Raw genomic sequence first — 27,002 nt, 5'->3', positions numbered from 1 at the left:
GTTTCCAAAACCTAGTGACCAAATTATTATGATTTGATGTTACTAAAAAGACCTAAGAAGCATGATTCTGCCAGCTCATTTAAACTCAAGATCCTGTGCTCTGGTGGAATTTAAATTTCATTAAGACTCATCAGCACTTCTATTACTGAGAGATAAATACCTGCTAAAAACTTTGCTCTTTAGATATTTATGTGATACAAATGCACATTTATATATGTGTTAACATCATTGAGATTATACATCTATCCTGCTTTAACTGAACATTGTCACAAATCTTTTCCCTACTAATTAATCATGTTTCTTTTTTTCATGTTGTTAAAATGTAATTATTACTATAATGAGTATCTTATGCATCAAGATATTTAAGACTTTTGATACATTTGCCAAATCACTTTCTAGGAAGGTTTTACTAATGTGTACAACCTAATTTCCAACTATGTATGTTTACATAACATACACAATGTGCTCATCTAGGTGGAACTCTAATATCAGAAGCTCAGACCTTGTGGTACTTTTGATTTTTTCCCAATGAAGGTTATTCCTTAAATATCAACTACTGATAATGTGTGGGGTTTGTTATTTTTTACACACAAAAAGTATGCAGTTTGTTTCCTTTGTAGATACAATTTAGGTTGGTTCTCTCAAGCCAAGCTGATATATAAAAAGAGAAGTAAACTTTAAGAAAACTGTTAGTAAGGCAGCTCTTCATAAGGAAAATCGAGCCATCTAATCCAGTAAATTCAAATTAAATATATATTTAAGTGCAGCTTAAATTGTACTTAAATGTTGAGGTAAAGATTAAAGCTTCTCCCATGAAATGAGTCATTGAGACAGTGCCCACGTTACCAGTACATCAGGCAGAATGTTTCAGGTAGCAAGAGATCGCTGCCCATCTACTGCCCTCCCAATTCACAGAATTCCCAGCCTATCAGCCATACGTCTCTTTATCCTTTTATGGCTTATAGGTGCTAAATTATTCTTGTAAGTTCCAAGGTCATAATTTACTAACACCAACTAAAAATGTATATGTCTTTTTGGAAGTAATATTTTCCCTATATTTCATAATAATATATCCATAGTAGGGTGTGTGTTTTTTACTTTCATAATTACCTTTGTCAAGATATATAGAAAACCTATTAAAATTACTTGGAAGGGGATTAAACCAAAATTAGATTTACTCTCAAGAAAACGATTTGCCTAGGAGAATAACTGAGGTATTGTCACTACATAAATCAAACTAAGTACACCAGTCACTCTAACTGTTGTATTAGATTCCAGTGAAAGTAGTGTAGCTAGAGAGGAAGTCAGAATAACCAGGCACTAGAAATGCATTAAAAGTGCATTAATCCCTGATTTTGTGATATTTCAAATAAGGATTTAGTTGTCATTTATGTTTGTTTTGTAAATACTTTTTCCCTTTACTGTTTTTCTTTAGATATAAAAATTAATGATGTAAACAAGATTTTAAGGGGAGGATTTTAAAGTCTTAGATCCAACTATCTTTAGGAACTTTAAACAAATGATTTATATATAAGAAATTAAATACTAAGTACTTGTTGCATCTCCATTAGAACAACAATCCATATCAGGCAAAAAATAATAGATTTACTAATTTTATTTGGTTAGGTTTTTTTAAAATATGTTTTTATTGATTTCAGAGAGAGGAAGGGAGAGGGAGAGAGAGATAGAAACACCAGTGATGAGAGAGAATCATTGATCGGCTGCTTCCTACACGTTCCCTACTGGGAATCGAGTCTGCAACCCGAGCATGTGTCCTGACCAAGAATCGAACCACAATTGCCTGGATCATAGGTTGATGCTGAACCTCTGAACCATGTGGGCTGGGCTGTTTAGTTAGTTTTATTTGAAATAATGAAAGAGAACAAATCTAAATATTTTCTGATCTTTCCACAAGGACTTCCAACACCCCACTACTGTACCTCCCTCCTATAACCAGAATCAAAGTGGTAATAACGGTGTTTGTTCCAAAAAGTCACTTTGTAGTTTCTGATTTACATTGTACTTAATTGAGAAATATATTTCTTTAGAAATACAAAGGCCTAATAAGTATATAAAAACATTCAACTCTCTAGTAACCAAATACATTTTAACTTGAACAACAATGATATTCTGTTATTGCTCTTAAAATTTGGAAAGATTTTTAACATATTGATACTGACTGCAAGTCTTCAGTGAGATGGGCCTACTCATACAGGAGTTTTGACAATATTCATTTACATGATATTTGTAATGTTTTGCTAACGACATGAAAAATTAGTTACAATAGTAAAAAAAATTGTATAAACCTAATGGTTAAGAGTATAGATTATAACATTGGGCAACTCTGTGCTAAAGTCTGTTTGGCCACTTACTAGCTGTATAGCCTTGGGCAACTCACTAGTCCTCAGTTTTTCCATCTGTCAAATGGACATAACATACATGGCTCACAGGATGTTACCATGTATGTGAAGCACTTAGCAGGTTGCCCAGTACTTAGGAAGAACTCAGTAAGTTGAGCCACTTCTTTTCTTACTCTGTTCAGTGTAGTGTCAACCATGTAAAAACTGTAAAAAAGGATGGGAAGAAATTATGCTACTATATATTTTTTTAAAGGTGGCTAGCTCGATATACTATATAATAATATATTTCTTTATTATTTTCAGTATTCTCAAAATTTCCTAAATTTAACATTATCATTTTTATATTCATAATCATGTAAACAACAAAGAAGAAATAAATATATATATGCTTAATATTATATATATAGATAGCTTATTTAGCCAAGAAAATGTTAATAGGGTCCTAAGGGTTACTATGAGATATCTAAAAGACTTCTGAACAAGGATTACTACAAGATATCTAAAAGAATCCTAAACATAAAAGAATTCTGAATATGATATATATTATTTCTTTCAAAATAAGTATTTGATTATTATAGAAATGCCTTTTGATTGACTTATTCTGATTTTGATTGTAATGCCTATTAATATCCTGAGGAAATTATAAATGTCTTTTCAAAAGGAAGATTCATCCAAGAAGGTTTTTTTCCTTTCAGTTTCAATATATGCGACTGTATGACCCAGAATTGAGTGTGTGTTGTAGATTTAATATTTGTATATGCCCTCCCCTAAAAGCTCTCAACGAAGTAGATATAGAGGGAATATAGCTCAAAATAATAAACACCTTATAAAAGCTGAAACAAAGGATCAGGAACAAAACAAGGATACCCACTCTTGCCACTTTTATTCAACATAGTATGAAAAGTCCTAGCTATAGCAATCAGACAAGAAAAAGAAATAAAAAGCATACAAATTGGAAAGAAATAAATAAAACTGGCACTATATATAGAAAGCCCTAAACCTACTAACACTATTAGAACTAATAAATGAATTCAGTATAGTTGCAGGATATGAAATTAATGAGCAGAAATCTACTACATTTTTATACACTAATAAGAAACTATCAGAAAGAGAAATTAAGAAAACAACCCAATTTACAATAGCATCAAAAAGAACAAAATACTTAGGAATAAAATTAACCAAGGAGGTGAAAGGCCTGTACTCTGAAAAATATAAGACATTGGTGAAAGAAATTAAAACAACACAAACAAATGGAACAACATACCCCATGCTCCTAGAGTAAAAGTTTTCATACTTTTTAAATGTCCATACTACAAGGCAATCTACAGATTCAATGCAATTCTTATCAAAATACCAATGACATTTTTTACAGCACTAGAACAAACAATCCTAAAATTTATATGGAACCACAAAAGACCCCAAATAGCCAAAGTTATCTTAAGAAAGAAGAACAAAGCTGGAGGCATCATGCTTTCTGATTTTAAACTATTACTACATAGCAATAGTAATTAAACCAGTATGATATTAGCACAAAAACAGATACATAAATCAATGGAAGAGAATAGAGAGTCCAGATATAAATCCATGCTTATATGGTCAGTTAATCCATGACAAAGGAGTCAAGACTATACAATGGGGAAAAGACAATCTTTTACAAACGGTTTTGGGAAAACTGGACAGTGCTACATGCAAAAGAATGAAACTGGACCACTTTCTTACACAATATACAAAAATAAACTCAAAATGGATTAAAGACTTAAATATAAGACCTGCAATCATAAAACTCCTAGAAGAAAGCATACACAGTAAACACTGACATCAGTCTTAGCAGTATTTTTTTGGATCTGCCTTCTCAAGCAAGGGAAACAAAAGAAAAAATAAATGGGACTATACCAAGCTAAAAAGGTTTTGCACAGTGAAGGAAACCATCAAAAAAATGAAAAGGCAACCTACTGAATGGAAGAGATATTGGATAAGGGGTTAATATCCAAAATATATAAAGAGCTCATACAACTGAATGTCAAAAAAAATAAACAATCTGATCAAAAAATTGGCAGAGGAACTGAATAGACATTTCTCCAAAGAAAACATACAGATGACCAACAGGCATAAGAAAAGATGTTCAACATCACTAATCAGGGAAATGCAAATCAAAACCACAATGAGATATCACTTCATTCCTGTCCGACTGATTTAGAAAAAAGGCAACACATAGTGTTGGTGAGAATGTGGAGAAAAGTTAACCCTCAGGGACTGTTGGTGGGAATGTAAATTGTTACAGCCACTATGGAAAGCAGTATGCAGATTCCTCAAAAATTTGGAAATAGAACTACCATATGATTCAGCAATCCCATTTCTGGGTATTTATTCTAAGAAATCCAAAACACTAATTCAAAATATGCACCCCTAAGCTTGTTGCAGCACTATTTACAATAGCCAAGATATGGAAACAACCTAAGTGTCCATCAATTGAAGAAATGATAAAGAAGATTTGGTATGTATACACAGTGGAATATTATTCAGCCATAAAAAAGAAGGAAATCTTTCATTTGTGACAACACAGTTGGAACTAGAGGGTATTGTGCTAAGTGAAATAAGTCAGACAGAGAAAGACAAATACCATAAGATTTTACTTATATGTGGAGTCTAAAGAACAAAATAAATGAACAAAACAACAAAACAGAAAGGGACTCTGACACATAGAACAAAGTGATGGTTTCCAGAGGAGCAGAAGGTGGAGGGTCAAAAAAAAAAGTGGACTTTTCAAGGCTCTTTTTTAAAAAGAGGATTATCATTGCTTCTTACCTATTGTGGGGTAAGTAATCCTCATTATTGTGGAAATTTACTTCATTATACTTTTAAGACCTAATTTACAATGTGTATCAATATTTCTGCTCTCAATATTACAGAAATGTTGTTGTCAAATAATATTACAGAAAGGGCCATTGCTATGGACAAACACACTTTACATTAAAAACCAAAAACTGTCAGTGCTAAGCAACCTGCCCTCCAATATGTTTTAGTTGAATAATTCCAGCAATAAAATACAGTCATTTCAACGAGGGAACATGGTATTGATTTTTAATATTGGGACTGTATTTTATTTGTCAATATATATAAAAACCTCAGAACAGTTTATTTTCAAGTTATCTGTATTTAACTTTTCCTATTTAACTCATAAATTTTAATGATTATGCTTTATCAGGGCTGAGTGCATAATTACAAGCTCATTTCTAGTTATGTATGTACAATTAGAAGATGCTAATGCAATTATAGAATGTAATTCAGTAACACTTTCGACGAGTCATTTATATAATCACTTTTTTAAAAAAGATAAGGAGCTTGAGAAATTATATGTTCTGCAAACACAATTTAGAAAGATTATTAAGGTAAAGTGGAGGACTTCCAGGTGAAGAGGGCAGAGAGAGGTATTTCAACCCCCTCCTCCCCAAGAAAGACCACACCCCCAAATAAACAGGAACCATCATTAATGAAATTATGTTCAACATTCTGTAACTCGAACCACACTATATACAGAAAGCAGATTGAAGAAAAATGGTAAATTACTGAGAAGAGGAATACCAAACTTAAATGCATGAGGAAAGGGAACGACAAGAGGCTATCAGAAAGTCAGTCACTTTGTTCTCACAGAATCACAGAAAATTTCAGGAATTCAGGGTTCCAGAAGTCTCAGAGGAAGGGGATAAAGAGGGGCTGAAATCATGTTTAATTAAAAATATTTAGGTCTCTGGCTGCTGTGTCCCAGGGGTTAGAGCATTGGCTGGAGCACCGAAGGTCTCAGCTTTGACTCCTGGTCAAGGGCATGGACCTGGGTTTTGAGGTCGCTCCGCATCCCTGGTTGGGGCGAGTGCCGGAAGCAACCGGTCCATGTGTCTCTCTCACATCTATGTTTCTCTCTCTCTCTCTGTCTCTTTCCTTCCCCCTCCCTCTCTCTCTTCCACTCTCTCTGAAAAGCAATGGAAAAATTATCCTCAGGTGAGTATTAACCAAAATATATAGAGGGACCCAGATTCCTACCCCCATCTTGTGTTGACATGTAACTATTTTTCTCTGACTCCTGCAAGGGACTGGAAGTTTATTCTGTGAAGAAACTGAATTGGAGACGCTCCAAGTATAGGGACATGAGGCACAGAGGGCAAGGGTGCCGTGCCACGCTGAAAACAAGAACCAAGTGAGAACCTGCTTACCAAATGATAGAAAACTCCCCACGCCCCACACCACCATTTGCCCTTAATTCCAGAACTTCGGAAGCTAGAATCATCTTCTCAATCAAAGGGATTAAATGATTCTCCTCTGCAGAATCAGAACTGTTTCCAGGGAAAAGAATTACAGATACCATAGCTATAATTCAAAGAAACAAAAACCAGCAGGTCCCTGATCACCCAATCACTAGTGAAGCTCTCCAGTCTTCTAGCCTTTCATTCTGAACTTCCAGTAAACTTTTAGTGATTGGCTCTTTAATACTAGGTGACAGCCAAGGAATATCAAACGTGGAAAACTCCCACAATAGCAGATAGAAACCAAAGCCACACACGTGACAAAGGATCTGATTCAGGCAGAGATCAGAAAAGGTAACACATTGATGAAACAAGGATAGAATAAAAAAGAAAGGAACCATCAGAGGACTTCTTGGAAATTAAAAATATATTAACCAGTTTGGCTGGTGTTGCTCAGTGGTTGGGCATCAACCCATGAACCAAGAGGTCACCGGTTCAATTCCCTGTCAGGGCACATGCCCAGGTTGTAGGCTCGATCCCCAGTAGGGGGCATGTAGGAGGCAGCTGATGGATATTTCTCATCGATGTTTCTATCTGTCTATTCCTCTCCCTTCCTCTCTCTCTAAAGTCAATAAAAACATATTTATTATATACATATTAACCAAAATAAAAGTAGAAATCTAAAAAATGAAATGTAGAACATTACCTGAAAAAAAAAAAAAACAGAACAAAAAAAGACAATGAAATAGGAACTGGAAAGGTATTTTTTTTAAAAAAAAATTAGAGATGCAGTCCACAAAGTCCAGTGCTTCATTAATAGGAGGGCCAGAAAGAAACAACAGCTAAAATGGTGGGAAGGAAAATATCAAAGAACTACTAGAAGAAAATGTGTCAAAAATAAAGTGTTTCTTTTGATTGAAAAGCTCACTTGAAAAATGACCTGAACCAGGGCACACTGCTGTGAAATTTCAGAACACCAAGGGTGAAAAGTAGTTCCTAATAGTTTCCAGAGAGGGGAAGAAAAGGCCAAATGCAAAAAGCTTGCAATCAGAATGTCATCACACTTCTCAACAGCAACGTGGAGATGCGAGGCAAAGGCTTTAAAATTCTAAAGGAAAACAGCCGGTCTGAAATTCTATGCCTAATCAATCCATCCATCGTGTATGAAGGTAATAGAAAATGTACATCAGGAAACTACTGGAAGATTCCCCTCACCGAAATGAGGGTAAATAAGGAAAGGAATAAGCGGTGTCTAATACAAGAAGTGGTAGGGAAAGTCTTAGATGTTAAAAAAAATGTACAGTACTCTCAGCTCAGCAGTGAACATCATATACGGAGCAATCATAATAAAAACACTGCATAAACACAACTAAAAATTGGAGTTGGTAACAGTAAGAAAATGAGAAAAAGGGAAAGATTGTGTAAATGTGCAAAAAAGAATCCTCATCTCCCATAACAGAAAATCAGTGGATAATGTTTGATATTTACAAATCGAGAGAGAGCAATATACTTTTATGATCTAGAAAAACATACAGTTTCAGGAAATAAGACTAGTGAGTTGAAAAGCATTAGCTTTGGTCCCCAGATTTTCTTTAGGGACAAGCAGAGTGTGTACAGAGCAAGAGACTCTTTTTGTACAAGCCTTTTAGCATTATTTGAGTTTTAAAGCCAATTACCTGTAATGTAATTACATGAAAGTTTTTAAAGGGGGACCATGAGTGCACGGTTGAGCCAAGCCTGCTTTCATCTACAATAGCCGGTTAAGAATCCTTCCCTGAGAAGCAAAGGCTCGGAGCATGATCGGGCTGGGCACATTTAGGGCTCACTCAGTTCAGCCTTCTCATTTTACAGACAGGGAATCAAGGCTCCGGGAGGGTAGGAGGAACATTGGTTACTGTGAGAGCTGGCTCTACAGTCCCGTCAGTGACTTTCTGTTTACTCCTCCTGTCTAAAAAAAGGAGGAAATGGGAACCTAAAGAACTAGAAGAAAGCTTGGTGTCAGACAGATTAAGTTTAAATCTTGGCTTCATCACTTGTGACCTTGGACCAGCCACTTTGACATTTTGTGAAATGCAGAATAATGACACCTATGTGCGTGCTTTGGGCTGGGAAAAGGGTAATAAATGGTAAATGAATCTCAAAAAATATTAGAGTCATAAATACGTCTAACACGAGCTTAGTGTTGTGGGTATGAATAAAGCATAGGCTTATTATATCTAAAAATGTGTCTTATATTAAAAATTAGCATATACTCTTTATCAACATATATTCCCTTAGAATATGTTTATTAATATATTCTCTTAGAGAATAATCAGCATATATTGCTTCCATTCCCTAGGAATGAAAAGATGTATCAGTTTATATAGAGTCTTGCCCTGTCTAGAGGCTGCCAGTTGAAAGACATTATGAGAACAAGTGATGATTAATTTCATTTATTTACTACCACATATAACAAAGGTGTGGAATGAAGTTTCTTGGCTGATCAATTTTACTTTGCTAACTAATATGATAGGGTAAGTATTGTACTTAGAACTTTTATGATGTACAGACTGATTGAAGTAAGAAAATGTAGGAGAAAGGCCCTTAATTTATAGCCCATGAATCCTGCAGCATATATCTGGGTAGAAAGTATTTGCATTTACTTTGGAATATGCACGACCTTGGCCAATCGATAAGTTTATAACTTCAGTTTTCATATTTTATTAGAATTTGGTGTGTATACAGAGGAAGGGGTAGATGTTAAGAAATTCATTATTTGAGACCACAATTCTGAATTCTTTGAGTCAGTCAGTGAAATACTTGTTTGCTATGATGTCAGCTAAACATTGATTGAACGTATCTTCCCCGGCATGTTAGCTGCCATTAGATACTCAGAGTTGATGTTTTGAGGCTCTTTCTGCAGTTGTCGAATCTATCTGGTGTGTCTCATATTAATAAATCTACCTCTCCTGTGTTTATTATATTACAAACTCTCTGGATCAGATGCTTGAAATGTAATTAGAAATTAGATTTCATACAATACTGCGGATAAGAATGTTTTAAGAAAATAATGTATTTATCTTTGTCATTTTTTTCCTTTTTCACGTCCTCTGTGTGTGATCAGCACATACTGACAGGTTCTAGATATTAGGATGCGGACACCTTAGAGCGATCACTCTGCCTATCACATCATGTCTGTCTTTTCTTTTCCCCTTCCAGTTTATTTGCTAACATAACCATGCCATTTCTCCGTTAGGATTTTGTGCAGTGTGGATTTTGCTGATCATATCCCCCTGGTTTTGTTTCACATGTTAACTTGTTCCCTGTATGGTCTAGAAATTGGTAGTTAGATCTTGATTATAGTGGCATAATCAGATCAGGTTCACTTTTGGGTAAGGGGACATCCTGCGTGGTGGTGTGTTCCTTCTGCAGGCACTTACATCTGGCTGTCTCTTGTGTGACATCAGCGGCACTCATGATCCCTGCCCCCAGCTCTATTGTTTCAGTAAGAATTATGAAATGACGCTATTCTTGTAATTTTATCATTCTGCCTTCATTTACTTTTCTTTATCAACTGTTTGGTTACACTGAGATGTAGATCACATAGAAAATGCCAGATAAAACTTGTTTGGTTTCTAGTATTTTCCAGTTTTCAGAGTGAGTTGGTTATCTACCAAAAGTAACCAGTTAGTTTTTTTCAGTATGATTATGGACTCATCAATTTAATATTTGAAATACTTCAATCCACTGCAGTTATTATTGTCATCAATGCTCAAATATTCCCCTCTTTATACAGAGGGAGCCTCAGAGTTGGCCCCTGAGTCTTTTTGATACGGTGTCAGTAGTATTGAGAGCATCTGTGCTTTCAGTGTGACATGCTGTTCCAGCTCATCTTGTCTGTTTCCTACCTCATCAGCTAGTTGTCAATGGAACTCTAAATTTTTTGAAAGGAAACTGATATTTAGATTACCACAGTCTAGGTGCTAGAAATGATCATTGCTACTGGTTTTACCTTTGTTTCTGGGCTTCTCAGTGGTCTGAGCTAGGCAACATTTTTTTTTTTAAATCATCATGGGTTCACACTGATAGTTCCAGTTTAAATTCAGGATGATGGGATTTGAACTTAGCCTCACTTATATATTGTATATCTCTTCTTTCTCTTTATGATAAAAAAATATCTTTCCTAATGACATCAGCATATTTCTTATTTTGTCTCACAATATACACATTAGAGTTCTAAAAAAACACTTTGATTACTGAAAATAGTTTGAGAATTTTTTTAACTTTTTTTTCATTTAATTCTATCTTCCACAGCCATGTATAGAGATATTTCTCATTTCTTTTTAGAGCTACAGAATACTTCATTGTGTTTATTTATCAGTCCTCTATCTGTGGAAAATTGGCTAGTTTCTATTTTGTTGTTATTTCAAATGTTGCCTCAATGAATAAATATTTTTTATATTTTTGCCAATGTGTCCCTTGAACAAATTTTTGGAAGTGAGATCGCAAATGACATGTGTAATTTTGCTGAATATTGCTAAATTCCTCTTCCATAGGGCTGTGACATTTTTGGTTCCCCACAGCCTGACCCATAGATTGGCATCAATTTTTAGTAATTTTGTTATTTTAATAGGTGATAAGTAGTATCTTATAGTAGTTTAAATACTAATTTCTCTTATTTTGAGCAGTATTAAATGATTTTGGTTTAAGGACTATTTGTATATTTTCGTTTGTGAACTGTCCAAATCTATTTTCAGAAGCTTGCTACACATTAGGGATATTAACCCTTTGTTTATGCTATAAATTGCAAATCTTTTTCTCATGTTGTTGTTTGGCTTTTTACATATGGTTTTGAGGGTTTTTGCCATTTAAAAGGGTGTGTTTTATTTTAAATTTTAACTTTGTCAGATTTATTAACTTTCCCCTTTATTGCAAGTGGATTGTCAGACATAGTTAGGAAAGTATTTCCCACTCCCCTAAGTTATGGAGGAATTCATTCATGTCTTTTTTTACTTTGTTTTAAACCTTTAATTTGTTTGAAATTTATTATGTGTGGTGAGAGGAAAGGACCTAATTTTATTTTTTATAGCTATCAGGTTTACCCAACATCTCTTCTTTAAAAAGTCCATCTTCTCCCTGGTGGTGGGAAGCGCCACCTTTGCTGTATGCTCAGTTTCCATATCCACATGGTTTCATTAATCAATCTCTTCATTATTTGCCTGTTATTTCTCACCGGTATTTGATGACAGTGGAAATTAGGAGCATGTGATGCAATAAAACCTTTTAGACCTAAAATCCATCATGTAAGTAGTTCTTAGATTTAGTTGTTTTGTTTATATGAGGGAAATAATCTCACTCTTTTGCACGTAGCAATGGAAATGTGAACATAAGTAAAGAGATGTATAAAAGTAAATTGTCTGAACTAGAGTTCTAGACTCAAAGAAGTTCTGATTTCAATCTAGTGTTCTCACCACAATGCTACAACTGAACTAAAGTCATGAAGGCAAGAGCACTGGTTTAGACATGCACCCATATTATATTTTCCATCGCATCATATTTTCTACTGAATGGATCTTATGCTTCATTTGCAGTATTCCATTCATAATCTTTCAACCTTGCTTAATTTTCTTAATTATTGTGAATAGCTAGCTAGCTCTCTGGTGTGTCCAAATGAGAACTGTTATGGAATAATATTCTGGTAACTTGAAATGTCTTGAGGATCAACTCCTTACAAAAAGTGTCTTTTCAAAAGGCACAAAAAGCACCGTTAAGAAAGCACTCAGCGCCGAGGTCTGATTTTGTTTTCCAGGTGGCGTTGCACGCTTGTGGAGTGGCCACCGACATGGTGATTGAGCTCTGCATCAAAACGCGAGCTTCCTTCGTCACGTGCCCTTGCTGTTACGGTTTCATTCAGAATACCTCCAAGTTTAATTTTCCAAAAAGGTGAAAGTCAGTGTTCTGCCTGAGGCACCGAAATGGGGATTAAACCAATGCACAAAACTCTTTGGATAGAAAGTTGCAATGAGATTTGAGCAAGTACTGTTTGTAAGTTGTATCAGGAAGAGAGGATCTCCCCTATGTCTGCCCTTGATTTTTCTCCTGGATCCAGCTCTTGCTGAAATTTAGAAGCAAGTCATCCTAGCCGGTTTTCCTCAGTGGTTAGAGCATCGGCCTGCAACTGAAGGGTCCTGGGTTTGATTCCAGTTCAGGGCACCTCGGTTGCAGGCTCAATCCCCGGCCCTAGCTGGGGTGGCGAGTGCAAAGTGTCTCTCTCACATTGATATTTCTCTCTTTTTCTCTTTCTTTCCCCATCTCCCTTCCATTCTCTCTTAAAAAAAAAAAAAAAATCAATGGAAAAAATAACCTCGGGTGAGAATTAACAACAACAGAAAAAACAAATTTAGAAGCAAGTCTGTCTAGGAGTCCAACGACCAGAATTCTAACAGCTACAGCACTTCTCTGTGTACTTCTGAATGGAAATTATTCCCCATGAGAGGCAGGAGGTTTAGTGGTTAAGTACTTAGGACCTGGAAGTATCTCTCCCGGGTGCAAATATTGGCTCTTCGTTCCTTTATAAGTTGTTTTACCTTAAGCAATTTACTTAAACTCTTTTTGCCTACATTTTCTTGTCTACAAAATGGGGGTTATAATAGTAAATTGCCTCAAGGTCTTTGTGGGAATTGAATAATATGTATATAAAGCCCTTAGAAGCGGCGTAGAGTTAAGCACTCAATAAATGTAAGCTGTTGCTAGTTACGGTGGTAGCATCACTATTTTTAAATACTTCCCATGGGTGGTGATGATTAGTTTGCAAGTTCGACAGCCGTTTTTACAGTCCTTCTTATCCCACATAGAAGGGGGTGACATTTTAATTCTCATGTCTTTAACTCAGCCTATTGGAGGGCCACTCTCTTGCTGTTTATGGCTTTTCACTCTCTGAACCGTGGTTATTGAGAATCATGCTGATCCTTTTAACTATAGAGCAGATTAAATATGTTAGTTTTGGAAAGTCTTTTCTGTAATGTGTCAAAAAAGACTTCTTGATCATTTGCATCATTACTTCTAAGAAACTTTATAATTTATTTTTCATTGGTATTTATACATAAACGTTTTTATCTAAGTAATTTAAAGTTAAAAGTAACTAATAGTCTTATTCTTTGTCTTTCATTGTTTTGCTCTTTACTACAATTTGCAACGAGTTGAGAGAAAAACCAAAGGAACTATGGACAAGCCAAAAATAAAATATAACTTGAGGCTTATTCAATAGCTGAAACTTCATTTTATTCTAAAGCTATTTAGATAAAATACATATTTTATAACCCCCCAAGAAATTTAAGTCTAGCACTAGAAAGATTCGTAAGAATGTTAATTTCAGTTGTTCAGCCTGCAGTCTCACTTAACTGATTTTAAAGTCTCAATTTCATATCTGCCAACTTTTTCACATCTCTGTAGGTTTACTGACATTTGCCTCCTTTGCCACTGGAGAACCACTCCAGGGTCACTATCCTCTTGCCCTAATCACCCAGGGCCAGGCACCAGACAACTAGGGACAGCCCTTACACCCCAGAGACTGCTCACATTATTCGTACTAGCTGATCCTAAGCTTGGGCACCCTACCTGGCCGTGCCTTCCCAGGGAATCTGCAATAAAGGCTCATTCTCTCTGCCTCTTGACCGTCTGGTGCCTCCCCATGTGGCCCTGCATCATGACATGTCCCCTTCTTTTGGGTCTGTGAGGAACAAACTATCTTTTTAATGGCAATCCCCTCCTGATCTGTTGGGCCCTCCATGCCTGAATAACAATAAAACCTACATTTAAAAACAGATTGAACCTGTGTGCACTCATGCGGGAAGAGGAAAAAAAAATGATTGTGCCTCTCTAATAGTGTAAACAATCTTTGAAAGAAAAAAAAAAAAATTAATTGATTTCAGAGAGAGAGGAAGGGAGAGGGAGGGAGTGATAGAAACATCAGTGATGAGAGAATCATTTTTCAGCTGCCTCTTGCACACACCCTCCTGGGGATCAAGCCCACAACACGGGCATGTGCCCTGACGGGGAATCAAACCATGACCTCCTGGTTCATGGGTCAACACTCAACCACTGAGCCAAGCTGGTTGGGTGAAAGGAAAGTTTTTAAATTAATAACATACTGATGGCATGCTTTTGTCTTTCTATAAAGACATTTCAAACTTAGTTTTAGTTCAGGATAGCATTACATACTCTTCAGATAAAATACATAATTTTATTTATAACTTAGTTCCTTCAAGACTATTTCTGTTCTTAATGTTTGGTATTTAAAATGATGACTAATTCCTTTTTCTTTTCTATTTCAGTGAACAATTTAAGAAAACTTTATCATACAAGGTAACCTTTAAAAATCTAAATGTATTCCTAATAGACTTTTTATCTCTTCTTTATATTTTTTTCCTCAGGTTTCTAATAGAGTATTTAATCTATACTTATATTTGAATTACTCATGAACATCTAATATGGATTTTCTTTTTGAAATCAAGATTAATCTTTAAGTAGTTGACAAGATTTTGTAAAGGGTCTGAGTGTTTACCCTACTAGTTAGCCTGCGACAGTCTCATGGATGCTGATAGAAAACAGGAGACTGCTGTATCAGAGACAAACACAGTAATAGGAGTAGCCAGACTATCATTTTTGCACGGACTTTCTGAGGCTCAGTTCCTACAGGGCAGCGCAAAAAGAGCCAGGTGACACCTACGTACAGTGAGTTGCGTTACAGGAAAGGAAACCTGAACTCAGGAAACCCAAATGTTTTAAGATTTAATCTTTAAGTAAACATGCCTGCCCTTTGCTCCAGAGGGGGATACTATGTAGTTTCCAAGGCTGCTTCCTATACAAACATCTCTGAGAGGATTATCTGGAAGAGAGGCAAAATTTCCCGTAAAATATAAGATAATAAATACTTTAGGTTTGGCCAGCCACTTGCAAATCTCCCACATATTCTACATTGTCCTTGTCTTTGTTTAGGTTTACAACCCTTTAAAAATATAAAAAACAATCTTAACTTTTGAGCCATACAAAATGAGGTTGTAGGCTGGATTTGGCCTGGGGGCCATAGTTTCCCACCCCCTGATCTGGAACAAAGGCAGTGCCTCTGCTCACAGACATGAAGAAACACAAGATACCCACAAAGAATTGTCTCCCTATGGTAGTCAGCACATTATACAGTTTTGAGTTGCCAACCTGAGCAAGACAGTTTCCAGCTTTCTTTTTTTTTAATCATTTTTTAATTTTTCACGTGCAGTTGACTTATAATATTATGTTTCAGATGTACGACTCCTTGATTAGATATTATATAACATACCCATCTGACACCATAAGTAGTCTTTAGGATGTTATTGACTATATTCCGCATGGTGTACTTTACATCCCATGACTATTCTGTTGCTACCAATTTGTACTTCTAAATCCCTTCACCTCTGTCATCCAATCTCCCACCCAACCCATCCTCTCTGTCAACCATCAAAATGTTCTCTGTATCTATGAGTCTGTTTCTGTTCTTGTTTATTTTTTTAGATTCAATTTTTGATAGATATGTATTTATTGCCATTTTATTGTTCATAGTTTTTCTTTCTCTCCTTCTCCTCCTTTAAGAAGACCCTTTAACATTTCATGTAATGCTGGTTTGGTGGTGATGAACTCCTTTAGCTTTTCCTTGCCTGGGAGGGAAGCTCTTTATATGTCCTTTGATTCTATATGATAGCTTTGCTGGGTAGAGTAATCTTGATTGTAGGTCCTCTTTTCTTCACTTTTAATATTTCTTGCCAATCCCTTCTGGCCAGCAATGTTTCTGTTAAGAAATCAGTCTTATGGGAGCTCCCTGGTAGGTAACTAACTGCTTTCCTCTTGCTGCTTTTAAAACTCTCTCTTTGTCTTCAACTTTTTGCATTTTAATTATGATGTGTCTTGGTGTGGGCCTCTTTCCGATCATCTTGTTTGGGACCCTCTGTGCCTCCTGGACTTGTGTGTCTTTCTTTCACCAAGTTAGGGAAGTTTCCTGTCATTTTTTTAATAGATTTTCAATTAAATCCTCTCTCTTCTCCTTCTGGCACACCCATGATGGAAATGTTGTTATGCTTTAAGTTGTCCCAGAGGCTCCTTACACTATCCTCATTTTTTTGGATTCTTTTTTCACTTTGCTGTTCTGATTGGGTGTTTTTTGCTTCCTTATATTCCAAATTGCTGTTTTGGTTCTCAGCTTCATCTACTCTACTGTTGATTCCCTGTAAATTATTCTTCATTTCAGTTAGCGTATTCTTCCTTTCTGACTGGTTCTTTATTATGGTTTTCATGTCCTTTTTATGCTATTGAATTTATCTCTAAGTTTCTTCCCCTAAGTTCACTGAGCCTCCTTATAACCCGTGTTTTGGACTTTGCCTCTAGTAGATGGCTTTTCTCCATTCTATTTAGTTCTTTTTTCTGGAGTTTTGTTCTGTTCTTTCATTTGGGACATGTTTCCTTGTCTCCCATTTTGGCAGCCTCCCCGTATTTGTTTCTATGTATTAGGTAGGGCTGCTACGTCTCCCGGGCATGGTAGAGAGGTCTAATGTAGTAGGTGTCATGTAGGGTCCAGTGGCACAGCCTCTGCACTTACCCGAGCTGGGCACTAAAGGTGTACCCCTCCCCCCCCATGGGCTGCGTACATACTCCTGTTGTTGAGTCTTGATTGCTGTTGGCACATCAATGGGAGGAATTTATCCCCAGGCCTAATGGCTACAAGGAATGACTTTGACCACCATGGAGCATCAGCTGCGTAAGGGCTGACCCCACAGAGCAGGACTGACTTCAGGGGGGCTCTGGTGCCTGCTGAGTCTGTCTCTTGAGTGTGTCACTTATGGAGGTGGTTGGGTGGTGCTTCAGTATGGTCTGAAGCTGTCCACCAGTGCACTGGCTCTGGGCCTCCCAGGAGGTGCAGACCAAGGTCAGCCACTACCTGTGTTCTTTCTGGAGTCACCTGGCAAGAGTTACAAAGCGATCTGCAGGTGGCTGCTACTTGTGCTGGGCTTGGAGGTGCCCAGAAGGGGCCACACTGCAAACCAAGGTCATCTGTTCCTAGTGCTGGCCTGGGGATACTTAGCAAGAGGTATGGGGCACATAGAGGCCAGGTGCTGATATTTTGAGAGATTTTAGAAAAGTCTAAAGCATAACTCAAGAAAGGCCATTCATATGGAAAAGCCACTGGAAACAGCTTGGGTGGGTGCACAAGTTGGTTGTGTGAGGTCTCAGGGATTCGCCAGGGCGGGGCAAACAGTGATAGCCGGGTTGATGGAGACTCTGATATGGTGCCTGCCTCTCAATTTTTATCCACCACATGTAGGTGTGGGACCAACTCATTTTCAGTCTCAGCCCCTCCCACCAGTCTAAATGTGGTTTCTTATTTATGCCTTTGGTTGTAGGACTTTCATTCAGCTAGAATTCAGGTGGTTCTGAATGATGGATTTCTGTAGTTTAGTTGTAATTTTTATATGGTTATTGGAGGATGTGAGTACCCCATTTACCTACACTGCCATCTTGACCAGAAGCCCCAGGTTTCAGCTTTCTGAACATCACTATTAACTAATTAAATGATCAATAATATGGCAAAAAGTAATGTAAGAAATGACCCTATTTGAGAGAAATGCATAAATAATCCCATTAAAATTGATAAATTAGATTGGATTTTTAGTTTGATTAATTCAACTTCTTTCACAGACTTGCTAAAAATATATAGTATCATTTTATATACCAGCCCTACCTTCTAGGAATTTTACCTTCTTCTCTTTCCAGCCATGAAATAGTGAGGTACAATGATCTAAAAATGTTCATCCTACCCCCTTGGCAACTATATCCTTCACCTCTGCCTCTTAAATGCCCAGCCCCAACTCTGTCTCCTACCCTCCCCTCTCTTCAACCCCCCACCTCCACCCATCTATGTACATCCATGTACAGACAGAACCCATGGAGAAGAGAGAAACTTCATGTTCATGATTTTATTTAGAACCAGAACTTTTCTCATCTTTGCCTACTGGATTTAAGTTTTCATATTCTAGGGAACTTTAAGGCTTTGGGGGAAACATTAGGATCCCAGAACTTTATTTTCATAAGATTCAAAACACCTCACCTTTCTCTCTCAAATGAATTGAAAAATAGACAAAAACTAGACCCTTGATTTTTATGCCTCCTCGAGTGATGCTAGATAAAGCAAACTTTGAGAGAATTTATGGAAAACACCTCAGCTAGGGTATGGAAGTCTGGTGCCACAGTCTCACTGTCTGGAAGAGAAAGAAAAATTTCTAGAGTCAAAAGAGACAGGGCACCCAGGCTCTTCCAGAGAGCAGTGCACGCCGGTATCCAGTTCATCTTTATCCACATTCTTCCACACCCCCCAGAGCTGCTTGGCTACCAGCCTTTTTGAGGGTCTCAGATATAAATGCTCCATAGAGAAGTCTTTTTGAAAACTGCAGCAAGATAGGATCTCAGTATTTCCTAACTTAACAGTGATGAGCAGGCTGGCAGACAGAAACACATGGACTTAGTGCCCAAATATCTTGAGAGTCACTTTGGAAATGTTTTCCTCCATGTTCAATTACCGAGCCAAACCTTTCCTGAGTACCTACTATGTACCTCCCCCTTTTAGAATTTAACTTCTACAGGGGAAAACACGTACACAGATAGTTCTAATGATCTGTGTGTGCATAGGACATATCAGGACAAGAGAAACAAACCTCATCTGAGGTTGGTTTTGCCTCAGTGTTACCTATATTTAAAGGAATCTTAATTTGCAAACACCATGAGGACAAAGGGAGGGCATGCTTTTTCTTGCGCTTCCTCCACATTATATGATTCTAAATTCTTCTGCCCCTTCTTGATACCAATTTATGGGAGCTTAATAAAAGTTATTTATTTGAACCATTTTATTAATACCCTACACATTGCCACTAAATTTTATAGTGAGCATTACAGTGGTTTTTTTAATGCATTAAAGCGAGAAAAAGTTAACCCTTTAAAAAAGAACCAGCATTGCACCCTCATTTCAATTCCCTTATTTAAAAATGGAGGCTGCAGATTGAACGTACAGGAGACCAAGGAGGCAAACGATGAAGCTGAGTCCCACCTGTTGGCTAAGCTGACAGGTGAGATCATTTACACACTTAGCAGCCGCAGCTGTTCTGAATGAACAGCTGTCATGGGAGCGCTGCAGTGCCTTGACTGTAACAACCACGCACCTTTGGGTACTTGCAGATTTAAGAGTGCTGTGCAGACTCCTCAGCTCTCATCCCTTTAAAGCCGCCTTCTTTTTTTGTCACTAATACAATCTTTCCTAAAATTGTTAAGCAGAAGCAATAATTTCCCTCCCATGCCTCAGGCCCACTTTACAGTTCCTCTTAAAGCAGAAATAGATGCACCTCCTGCAGCCTTTCGGAGGGAGAGGGGAGTGAGCGAGGCCGCCTCCTCTCCCCTGAAGGGGCTGAGCCAAGGGAAGGGCCGGGGAGAGAAGGCATAGCCAGCGCTCCGCGGGTATCCAGAGCGCTACAGAGGCCGCGGACGGTGACCCTCCGCAGCACTCCCTTTCCCTCTGGCAGTAGGAAGAAAAGCCGCTTAGAATGTCTTCTTGGAGCCACGTTTCTGAGATTCAGATTTCATGAAAGGAAAAATGTAAATGAATTTTAGGCCTTTTAGTTTAATGTTATAATGACCAGTTGTCACTGTGTTTCTGCTTAAAGCAACTGTTAAGTGGCCCTGAGGATCTTTGGTGCATCTGTTCCTAAGAACTACATCTGAAGAGCCGTCTACTGGAAGGGGAAAAGTTACTGAGCACCGTTTTCTGAAAATGTGCTTATTTCCAAAGTACTATTTGTACAGTGCTTTGTTCAATTAAACAATGTTGAACTCCAGAAAAATGAGGTAGTTTTTAAAGAAATATTTTTAAGTTTGAAGCAAAAGGTTAAAATAAACCCACCTTGCACTGCTTTTTCTTTTAGGAACACATGATTCTGTGCAGATTTGCAGATCAGACAGCTGTCCAGCTTCCGCCCCAACGAAGGCTCATAGGTATGTGTTTTCATAGCAGCTGCTGAGTCGATTGTGTACCAGATACCTAGGAATGAGTGGAGCGACTCTGTATGGGCAAAACTGGTTCATTTATCAACAAGAAACTAAAGGTTATTTCCCCCAGAAACCTTAATCCATAATGAAAAGGGCTCTGTAACACTAATAACACTTTCTCCAATTTTTGTTAACAATACTTTTAAATTAAGTACATTTTCCATGTTTGTACATTGAGTAGCATTATGATGTTAGGTCTTTCTTACTGTTATGAACAACCTGAAGGATCTTTCAAAAGCCACATAAGAAAATAATAAAGATGGAAAAATCAACTATGCACACCAAAATCGATGCATTAAAAATGTATAAACAAAACAAAACAAAAAAATGTATAAACAAGGATTATAATATCTTGGGGGAAAAAGTATACTTGTATGTTATTAATCATAGATCAATATATTTGACATTTATAATGTTAAATGTTATAAACTGAAACACCTACAATAGCATTTCAAGTTTAAGGAATTTATCCAAGACTTTGCTTTAGAAAAAGAAATGGCACTTAGAAGGAGAATAGCAGCTGACAGTTATTGAATATTTAAGCCCTAAGCTGAATGCCCCATTATCTCAGCAAATTCTTTAAAAAATACTTGTGGAGTATGTACATACTATGACTTATATTTTAAAGACAAGAGAACTGGCACAAAAACCTTCCCAGGATCCTCCAGCTAGTAGATGATGGGGACACACCATGAACCTAAATTATTTGATTCCAGACATGGAGCTCTTATCTGTGTTTGCCCACCAGCGATGGAGCCACATCACTGGACCACTAGGTTCCAAAATTAGGGCTTAAAATGGTTGAGTGGAGTCCCAACTAGTCTTAAAAATTATGTAGAAAAGCCCCACCTTGGTGGCCATCCTGGTCTGGAAAACAGATTGCTGTTCCTTTGGCTGAGTGCCAGATGTCATTAGCTGTCATTCAGGGACCATGTTATTAATATGAGGACTGGTTACCTTTAAACTGTAACATCAAAGTCGGCGTAGCAAGATAGTCGCAGTGGAGAGGCGTTCCAGACCTGAGGCTGAAGGGATGAGTGATTCCCTTCCCTTTCTCACACTCTGGGGCATAAACATATGAAAAAAGCTCGCTGCTTCCTTCCTACCACCTCTCCCTCTCTCTCCCTCCCTCTCTCTCTCCCTCCCTTCCTGTCTCTCCCTCCCTCCCCCTCTCTCTCCCTCCATCCCTCCTCCCTCCCTTCCCCTTTCTATCTCCCTCCCTCCCTCTCCCTCCTTTCCCCTCCCTCCCGCTCTCTTTCCCTCCCCTCCTGTCTCTTCCTCCCTCCCCCTCTCTCCCTCCCTCTCCCCCTCCCCCCTCTCTCCTTCCCCCTTTCTCTCCCTCCCCCTCTCTCTCTCCCCTTCCTCTCTCCATCCCTCCCTCTCTTCCTCCCTCCCCCTCTCTCTCCTTCCCCCTTTCTCTCCCTCCCCCTCTCTCTCTCCCCCTTCCTCCCTCCATCCCTCCCTCTCTTCCCCCTCCCCCTCTCTGTGTCTCTCCCTCCCTCCCTCTCTCCCCCCCATTCCTCCGTCTTTTCCCTTCTCCAACACTGAGTTAGTTGACTGTACGTTTGATGTACAGTCAAACACATATATTGAGGCAGAGTTTAGCATTTAACCTCACCTGACTCGGTGAAGGCACGTTGGTGTGGAGCATGGGGGTGTACATGGCTGATGTTCCCGGCGTTACACCAGAAGGGAGTGGCTGGAAGGGACCTGGCTAGTTGAGGACAAGAAGTGTTTCTCGGGATCACTGGCATGAAGGGAGGGAAAGTCAGGTTTCAAAGTCAGACTCCATCACGTGTCTCCATCTATATTTTGCACAGGTCATACTTTTGTTCTGTGAACATTTTAGGAAGCTTCCGAGGCCCCAAAAGGCAGACGTCCCACAACTGGGTTTTAGTTGTAAAGTCTGCTTCAACATGTGAATCCATGAGAGTCTTCTAGGTAATAGAAAAGGAAAAGTTTTGACTGGACTGGGATCTAAGCCAAGATTAGAGGAGCTGTGGGGTAAACCCAGGGTGGGTACTGAAGGAATGTGGAGCATCCCATCTGACAGAGAATGTTTCATTTAAATCGAAAAGTAGATTGGGGGGAGGAGGGGGCTTGCAGATGTCTTAAAGGAGGAACGATAGTTTAAGGGGGAAAAAATGTTAGCCATATGGCTGTTGATGAAGAGGGGGTGATTTAGCCTGAATGGAATTCTAGACATCTTTTTTTTGTATCACTCAACACAGTTCATCTTTTTTGGCATGAGCCTTTTAAGGAAAATATACAAAATATTTTAAATCTGAATCTTTCGTTGCCGATTTCTTACCTGCTGATTTCAACTTCCACTGTTTACCTGTGAGGATTCTTCTGTCTTTGGAGGAGAATTTCTCTATTTTAGTTTTCTGTCTTCACATCTGAAGCTGTGTATGTTTAACAGTTTCTGCTATCATTTAAATAAATCATTTAGAAAAAATGCTTAGGGATTATTATAATTATTGAGGAAAAATGGAATGAATAAAGTTCTATGGAGTCAGTTACCTTTTTAAAAAAAGGTATATGTTTTATTGATTTCAGAGAGAGGAAGGGAGAGGGAGAGAGAGAGAAACATGAGTGATGAGAGTCATTGATCTGCTGCCTCTTGTACGCCCCCTGCTGGGGATGGAGCCCGAAACCCAGGCATGTGCCCTGACCGGGAATCCAACCTGGTTCTCCTGGATCATGGGTCGATGCTCAACCGCTGAGCCACACCGGCTGGGCCTCAGTTACCTTTTTCCAAGAGTATGAAGAAGTTTGTATATTGAATTTAAAGAAATTTAAAGTGTAAAAGCCATAACTTTGAATATATTCAAGCCCAAATCATTTTTTTCCTGAGCTACTTTTGAAATAGAAGTTTGCCAAATGAACACAAATTAACTGCTTGGCTTGCTAGTCAGGTTTCCTTTTGTTTTCCAAAGATTACAAAGAAGCTCAAATACCACTATTTCATATGGGGACAGGAGTCTGAAAATTAAGATTATATTACACTCTATATTACACATCTATTTGAAATAATAGCACACAGTTGAGAATTTTCACAAATGTCTTCTATTTCTTTATTGTCCTAAAAATCTCCAGGTGCGAAAGGCAGTATTCTTTCAGATGGCCCTCTGTTTACATGTCATTTTAGGTATTCTTAAAGACAGATATTATTTTTTCACAATATTACAGATAATGTGTTTTCATAGGGCATGAAGAAAAAAGGACTTTACATAGATTTTTTAACCAAAGTGAGAATAGAATCTGTAGTTGTTATTTGAGATTTATTTATAAATACATTTTAGAAGGTTAACATACTTTAAATTACTAGCAGAAACAAATCCTTGAGATATTATATATCTGTGATTGTTTTCTCTCCATACTGATCAAGAATTAAATTGAAAGAGACTAAAGAGGACTTGGAGGCAAACAGAATCTCCATATACCTATAGACGTCGTCACTGTATAGAGTCTCTTAAGCGAATTGAAATGACACTGTTAGCTGAAGGGTGTCTCATACCGTTGACTGTATTTCAGGAAAACAGTGCATGTGCCTGGTGGATCTGGACCGAGCAAGAGCTGCAGAAGAACGCGGCTACTCCGTTCAAGTGATATCCATGGAGCCAGAGAGCTGCTCTCCCAAAAATAACATGATCGTGGGAGTCCCCGTTTAGAATGAGATATTCCCATTTGATGTTTTGCCATTTGTCTTCATGATGAAAGCTCAGTGGCATTCGGGAGGTTCTTGGCACAACTAGGAGACAGCATTAGCCATCTTGAACCTATTGTGCTCAGGAAGGAAAGCGGCGGGAAAATCTTTGAAGAAAGGCTGCCTGCAAAGCATCGCAAATGCTTTTATAATGTGTGATTAAAAGACCACTGGTTTTTATAGTGAGAATCCCCTGAAGCCTCAGCTGCCAGCAGAATAAGACTCTCTAGTTGAGGCTCCATCACTGGAATAACAATTTCCTTCTCAGTTCACAGCTTCTCTGATCTGGCCAACATGGTGTTCAATTCAAAAACAATGTACTTGCAGTCTTTATAAGTATTTAGATACTTGAGTGGAGACCAAAGCTAGACTCAGTGGGGTTTGTTTGTTTTATATTTCTAACAACAGTACTTTATATATAATTTTTAAAAAAATCTTGTCAGGTAATTACAGTGTGATTAAACTTTTAAGCTGGGGTGAGTTGGACTTATACATTATATCATATACTCCGTTTAAATATACTTCCCATAAATCACCTAATGAGATCATCTCCGGTTCAAACATTTTATATGAAGACATTATAAAATAATTGCAGTATATTTTCCATTATGGGCACATGTAATTTGGACATAAATTCTAACTAACCAGTAAATATGTTGATTAAATAATTATTGAGGATCCATTATTTTCAAGACTCTGGCCCAGTTTCTTCTAAGGATTCATAATGAGTTGCAATAGATACAATGCCTTGCCTATAGATAGAAATAAGGCAGAAGAGAAAGATTAGTGAATTAGTTTTCTTTATATCATATTACAATGTATGGTCACAGGATTTGTTTTTCAGATATCACTCATATTGGGGGGTATAACTTATTGAGTATAAATCGGAGGTGGGAGGAGTACAGAATATATAAGCTTATTTGAAGTGATCTCTACCCAAATTCTTATTCCACCAGCCAGAGTTTTTAAGGACAAAGGGCATATCCTTTTTCATGATCTGCTTTTTTTTTTTTTTTTCACAAGTCCTAGGCTATTCCATTTCAGATAAGGCTTATTTAATCAATTTTGATGATTTCAACCTGTATAACGTACCATGAGGAGAAAGGATTTTAATAAATAATTCTTTCATCACTGTGGGTTAAAATACAGGAATAATATGGGAGGAGGGTGAACGCTTGTTTTTTGGGATAAAAGATGAGAAAAGGATTAATCATCAGCCCTGAGTATTTTAGTCATTTGCCCCAATAAACGCACTATGCTTTTATTCTGGGTTTTTTAAAAATTAAGGAATAATTTACAGATAATAAAATAACAGATTTTAAGTGTTCACTTTGAGAGGTTTGGACAACTATATACACCCATGCAACCACCACCAGAAATAAGATACTGAATATTTCCATCAGCCAAGAAAGTTCCCTCATGTTCCTTTCAGTTCAATATCCTTCGCCCCAAAGGCAACCGTTCTCTGATTTCTATCACCCTACATTTGTTTGGTCTATTTTTGTCCTTCAAATAAATCAAGTCATTGAGTATGTAGTCTTTTGTGTTTGGCTCCTTTTGCCCAACAGTATTTTTTGAAAAATATTCACATTGTTATGTATATCAATAGTTTCTTCTTATACCTACATGGTATCCCATCACATAAACATATCTAAATGTGTTTGTCCATTCTCCTGCAGGTATTTATTTGGATTGTCTCCAGTTTGAGGATATTGTGAATGAAGCCTATGAATGTTCTTGTACAAGTCTTCTTGTGGATATGTGTTTTTATTTCTCTTGAATAAATACCTAGTGGTGGAACTGCTGGGTCGTTAAATGAATGTCAGTTGCCAAACAATTTTCCAAAGTGGTTTTACCATTTTATATTCCCACCAGCAATATAAGAAAGCTCTAGTTCTCCACGTCCTTTCCAACATTGGATACTGTCAGTCTTTTCTATTTTAACCATTCTGGTGGGTGTGAAAAGTGTCCCATCCTGCTTTCAGTTTTCATTTCTCTGATGACCAGAGATGTTAAGAATCATTTGTCAAGTGTCTATTCAAGTCTTTTGCTCATTTGTAAAATTTGGCCAACTGGGTTTTTATTGTTGATTTATAAGTGTTCTTTATATGTTCCGGGTATGAGTCCTTGTCAGATATATGTATTGAGAATATTTTTCCCAGTCTGTGACTTAGCTACTCATTTTCCTAACAAATGTTTTAATTTTTATAAAGCCGAACATATCTTTTTTATAATCAAATATTTCGCGTGTCCCCTTTAATAAATCTTTACCTACTCGAAGGTTATGATGATTCTTCCTGTTTTCTTATAGAAACTATGGTTCTAGCTTTTTACATTTAGTAAATGTAACAATATTGAGTCTTAAAATCCATGAACATAATATATCTTACCATGTATTTATTTAGTTCTTTAATTACTCTCAGGAGTGTTTTATAATTTTCAGTGTAGATACTTTGTTTTATTTATTATTGTTTGATAGTTTCAACGCTATTACTTTGAGCTTTTACATACTGTTCCCACTCCCCAGAATAAGCCTCCTCGTACCCCTTCCCACTCGCTTAATCTCATTCAATCTTTAGTTCTTAGACTTTGCCTCCTAGG

General features: G+C 37.5%; 1 protein-coding gene across 1 annotated transcript in view; it reads left to right on the top strand.

Annotated features, from left to right (window-relative positions):
* GSTCD (glutathione S-transferase C-terminal domain containing) overlaps nt 1–26,681 on the top strand; it is a 113,539-nt gene extending 86,858 nt beyond the window's left edge. Inside the window, exons 9-12 of the mRNA XM_016223620.2 lie at nt 12,387–12,520; nt 14,911–14,941; nt 20,569–20,638; nt 24,230–26,681. Of these exons, the coding sequence (XP_016079106.2) occupies nt 12,387–12,520; nt 14,911–14,941; nt 20,569–20,638; nt 24,230–24,366 (372 nt within the window). The 3' untranslated portion in view covers nt 24,367–26,681. The remainder of the gene's footprint in view (nt 1–12,386; nt 12,521–14,910; nt 14,942–20,568; nt 20,639–24,229) is intronic.
* Nucleotides 26,682–27,002: the final 321 nt, after the last annotated feature.

The sequence above is a fragment of the Miniopterus natalensis genome, chromosome 1, assembly GCF_054644295.1.
Source record: "Miniopterus natalensis isolate mMinNat1 chromosome 1, mMinNat1.hap1, whole genome shotgun sequence".
Lineage (NCBI taxonomy): Eukaryota > Metazoa > Chordata > Mammalia > Chiroptera > Miniopteridae > Miniopterus > Miniopterus natalensis.
Note: the sequence above shows the minus strand (reverse complement) of the source record. Positions and strands in the feature narration are given on the sequence as shown.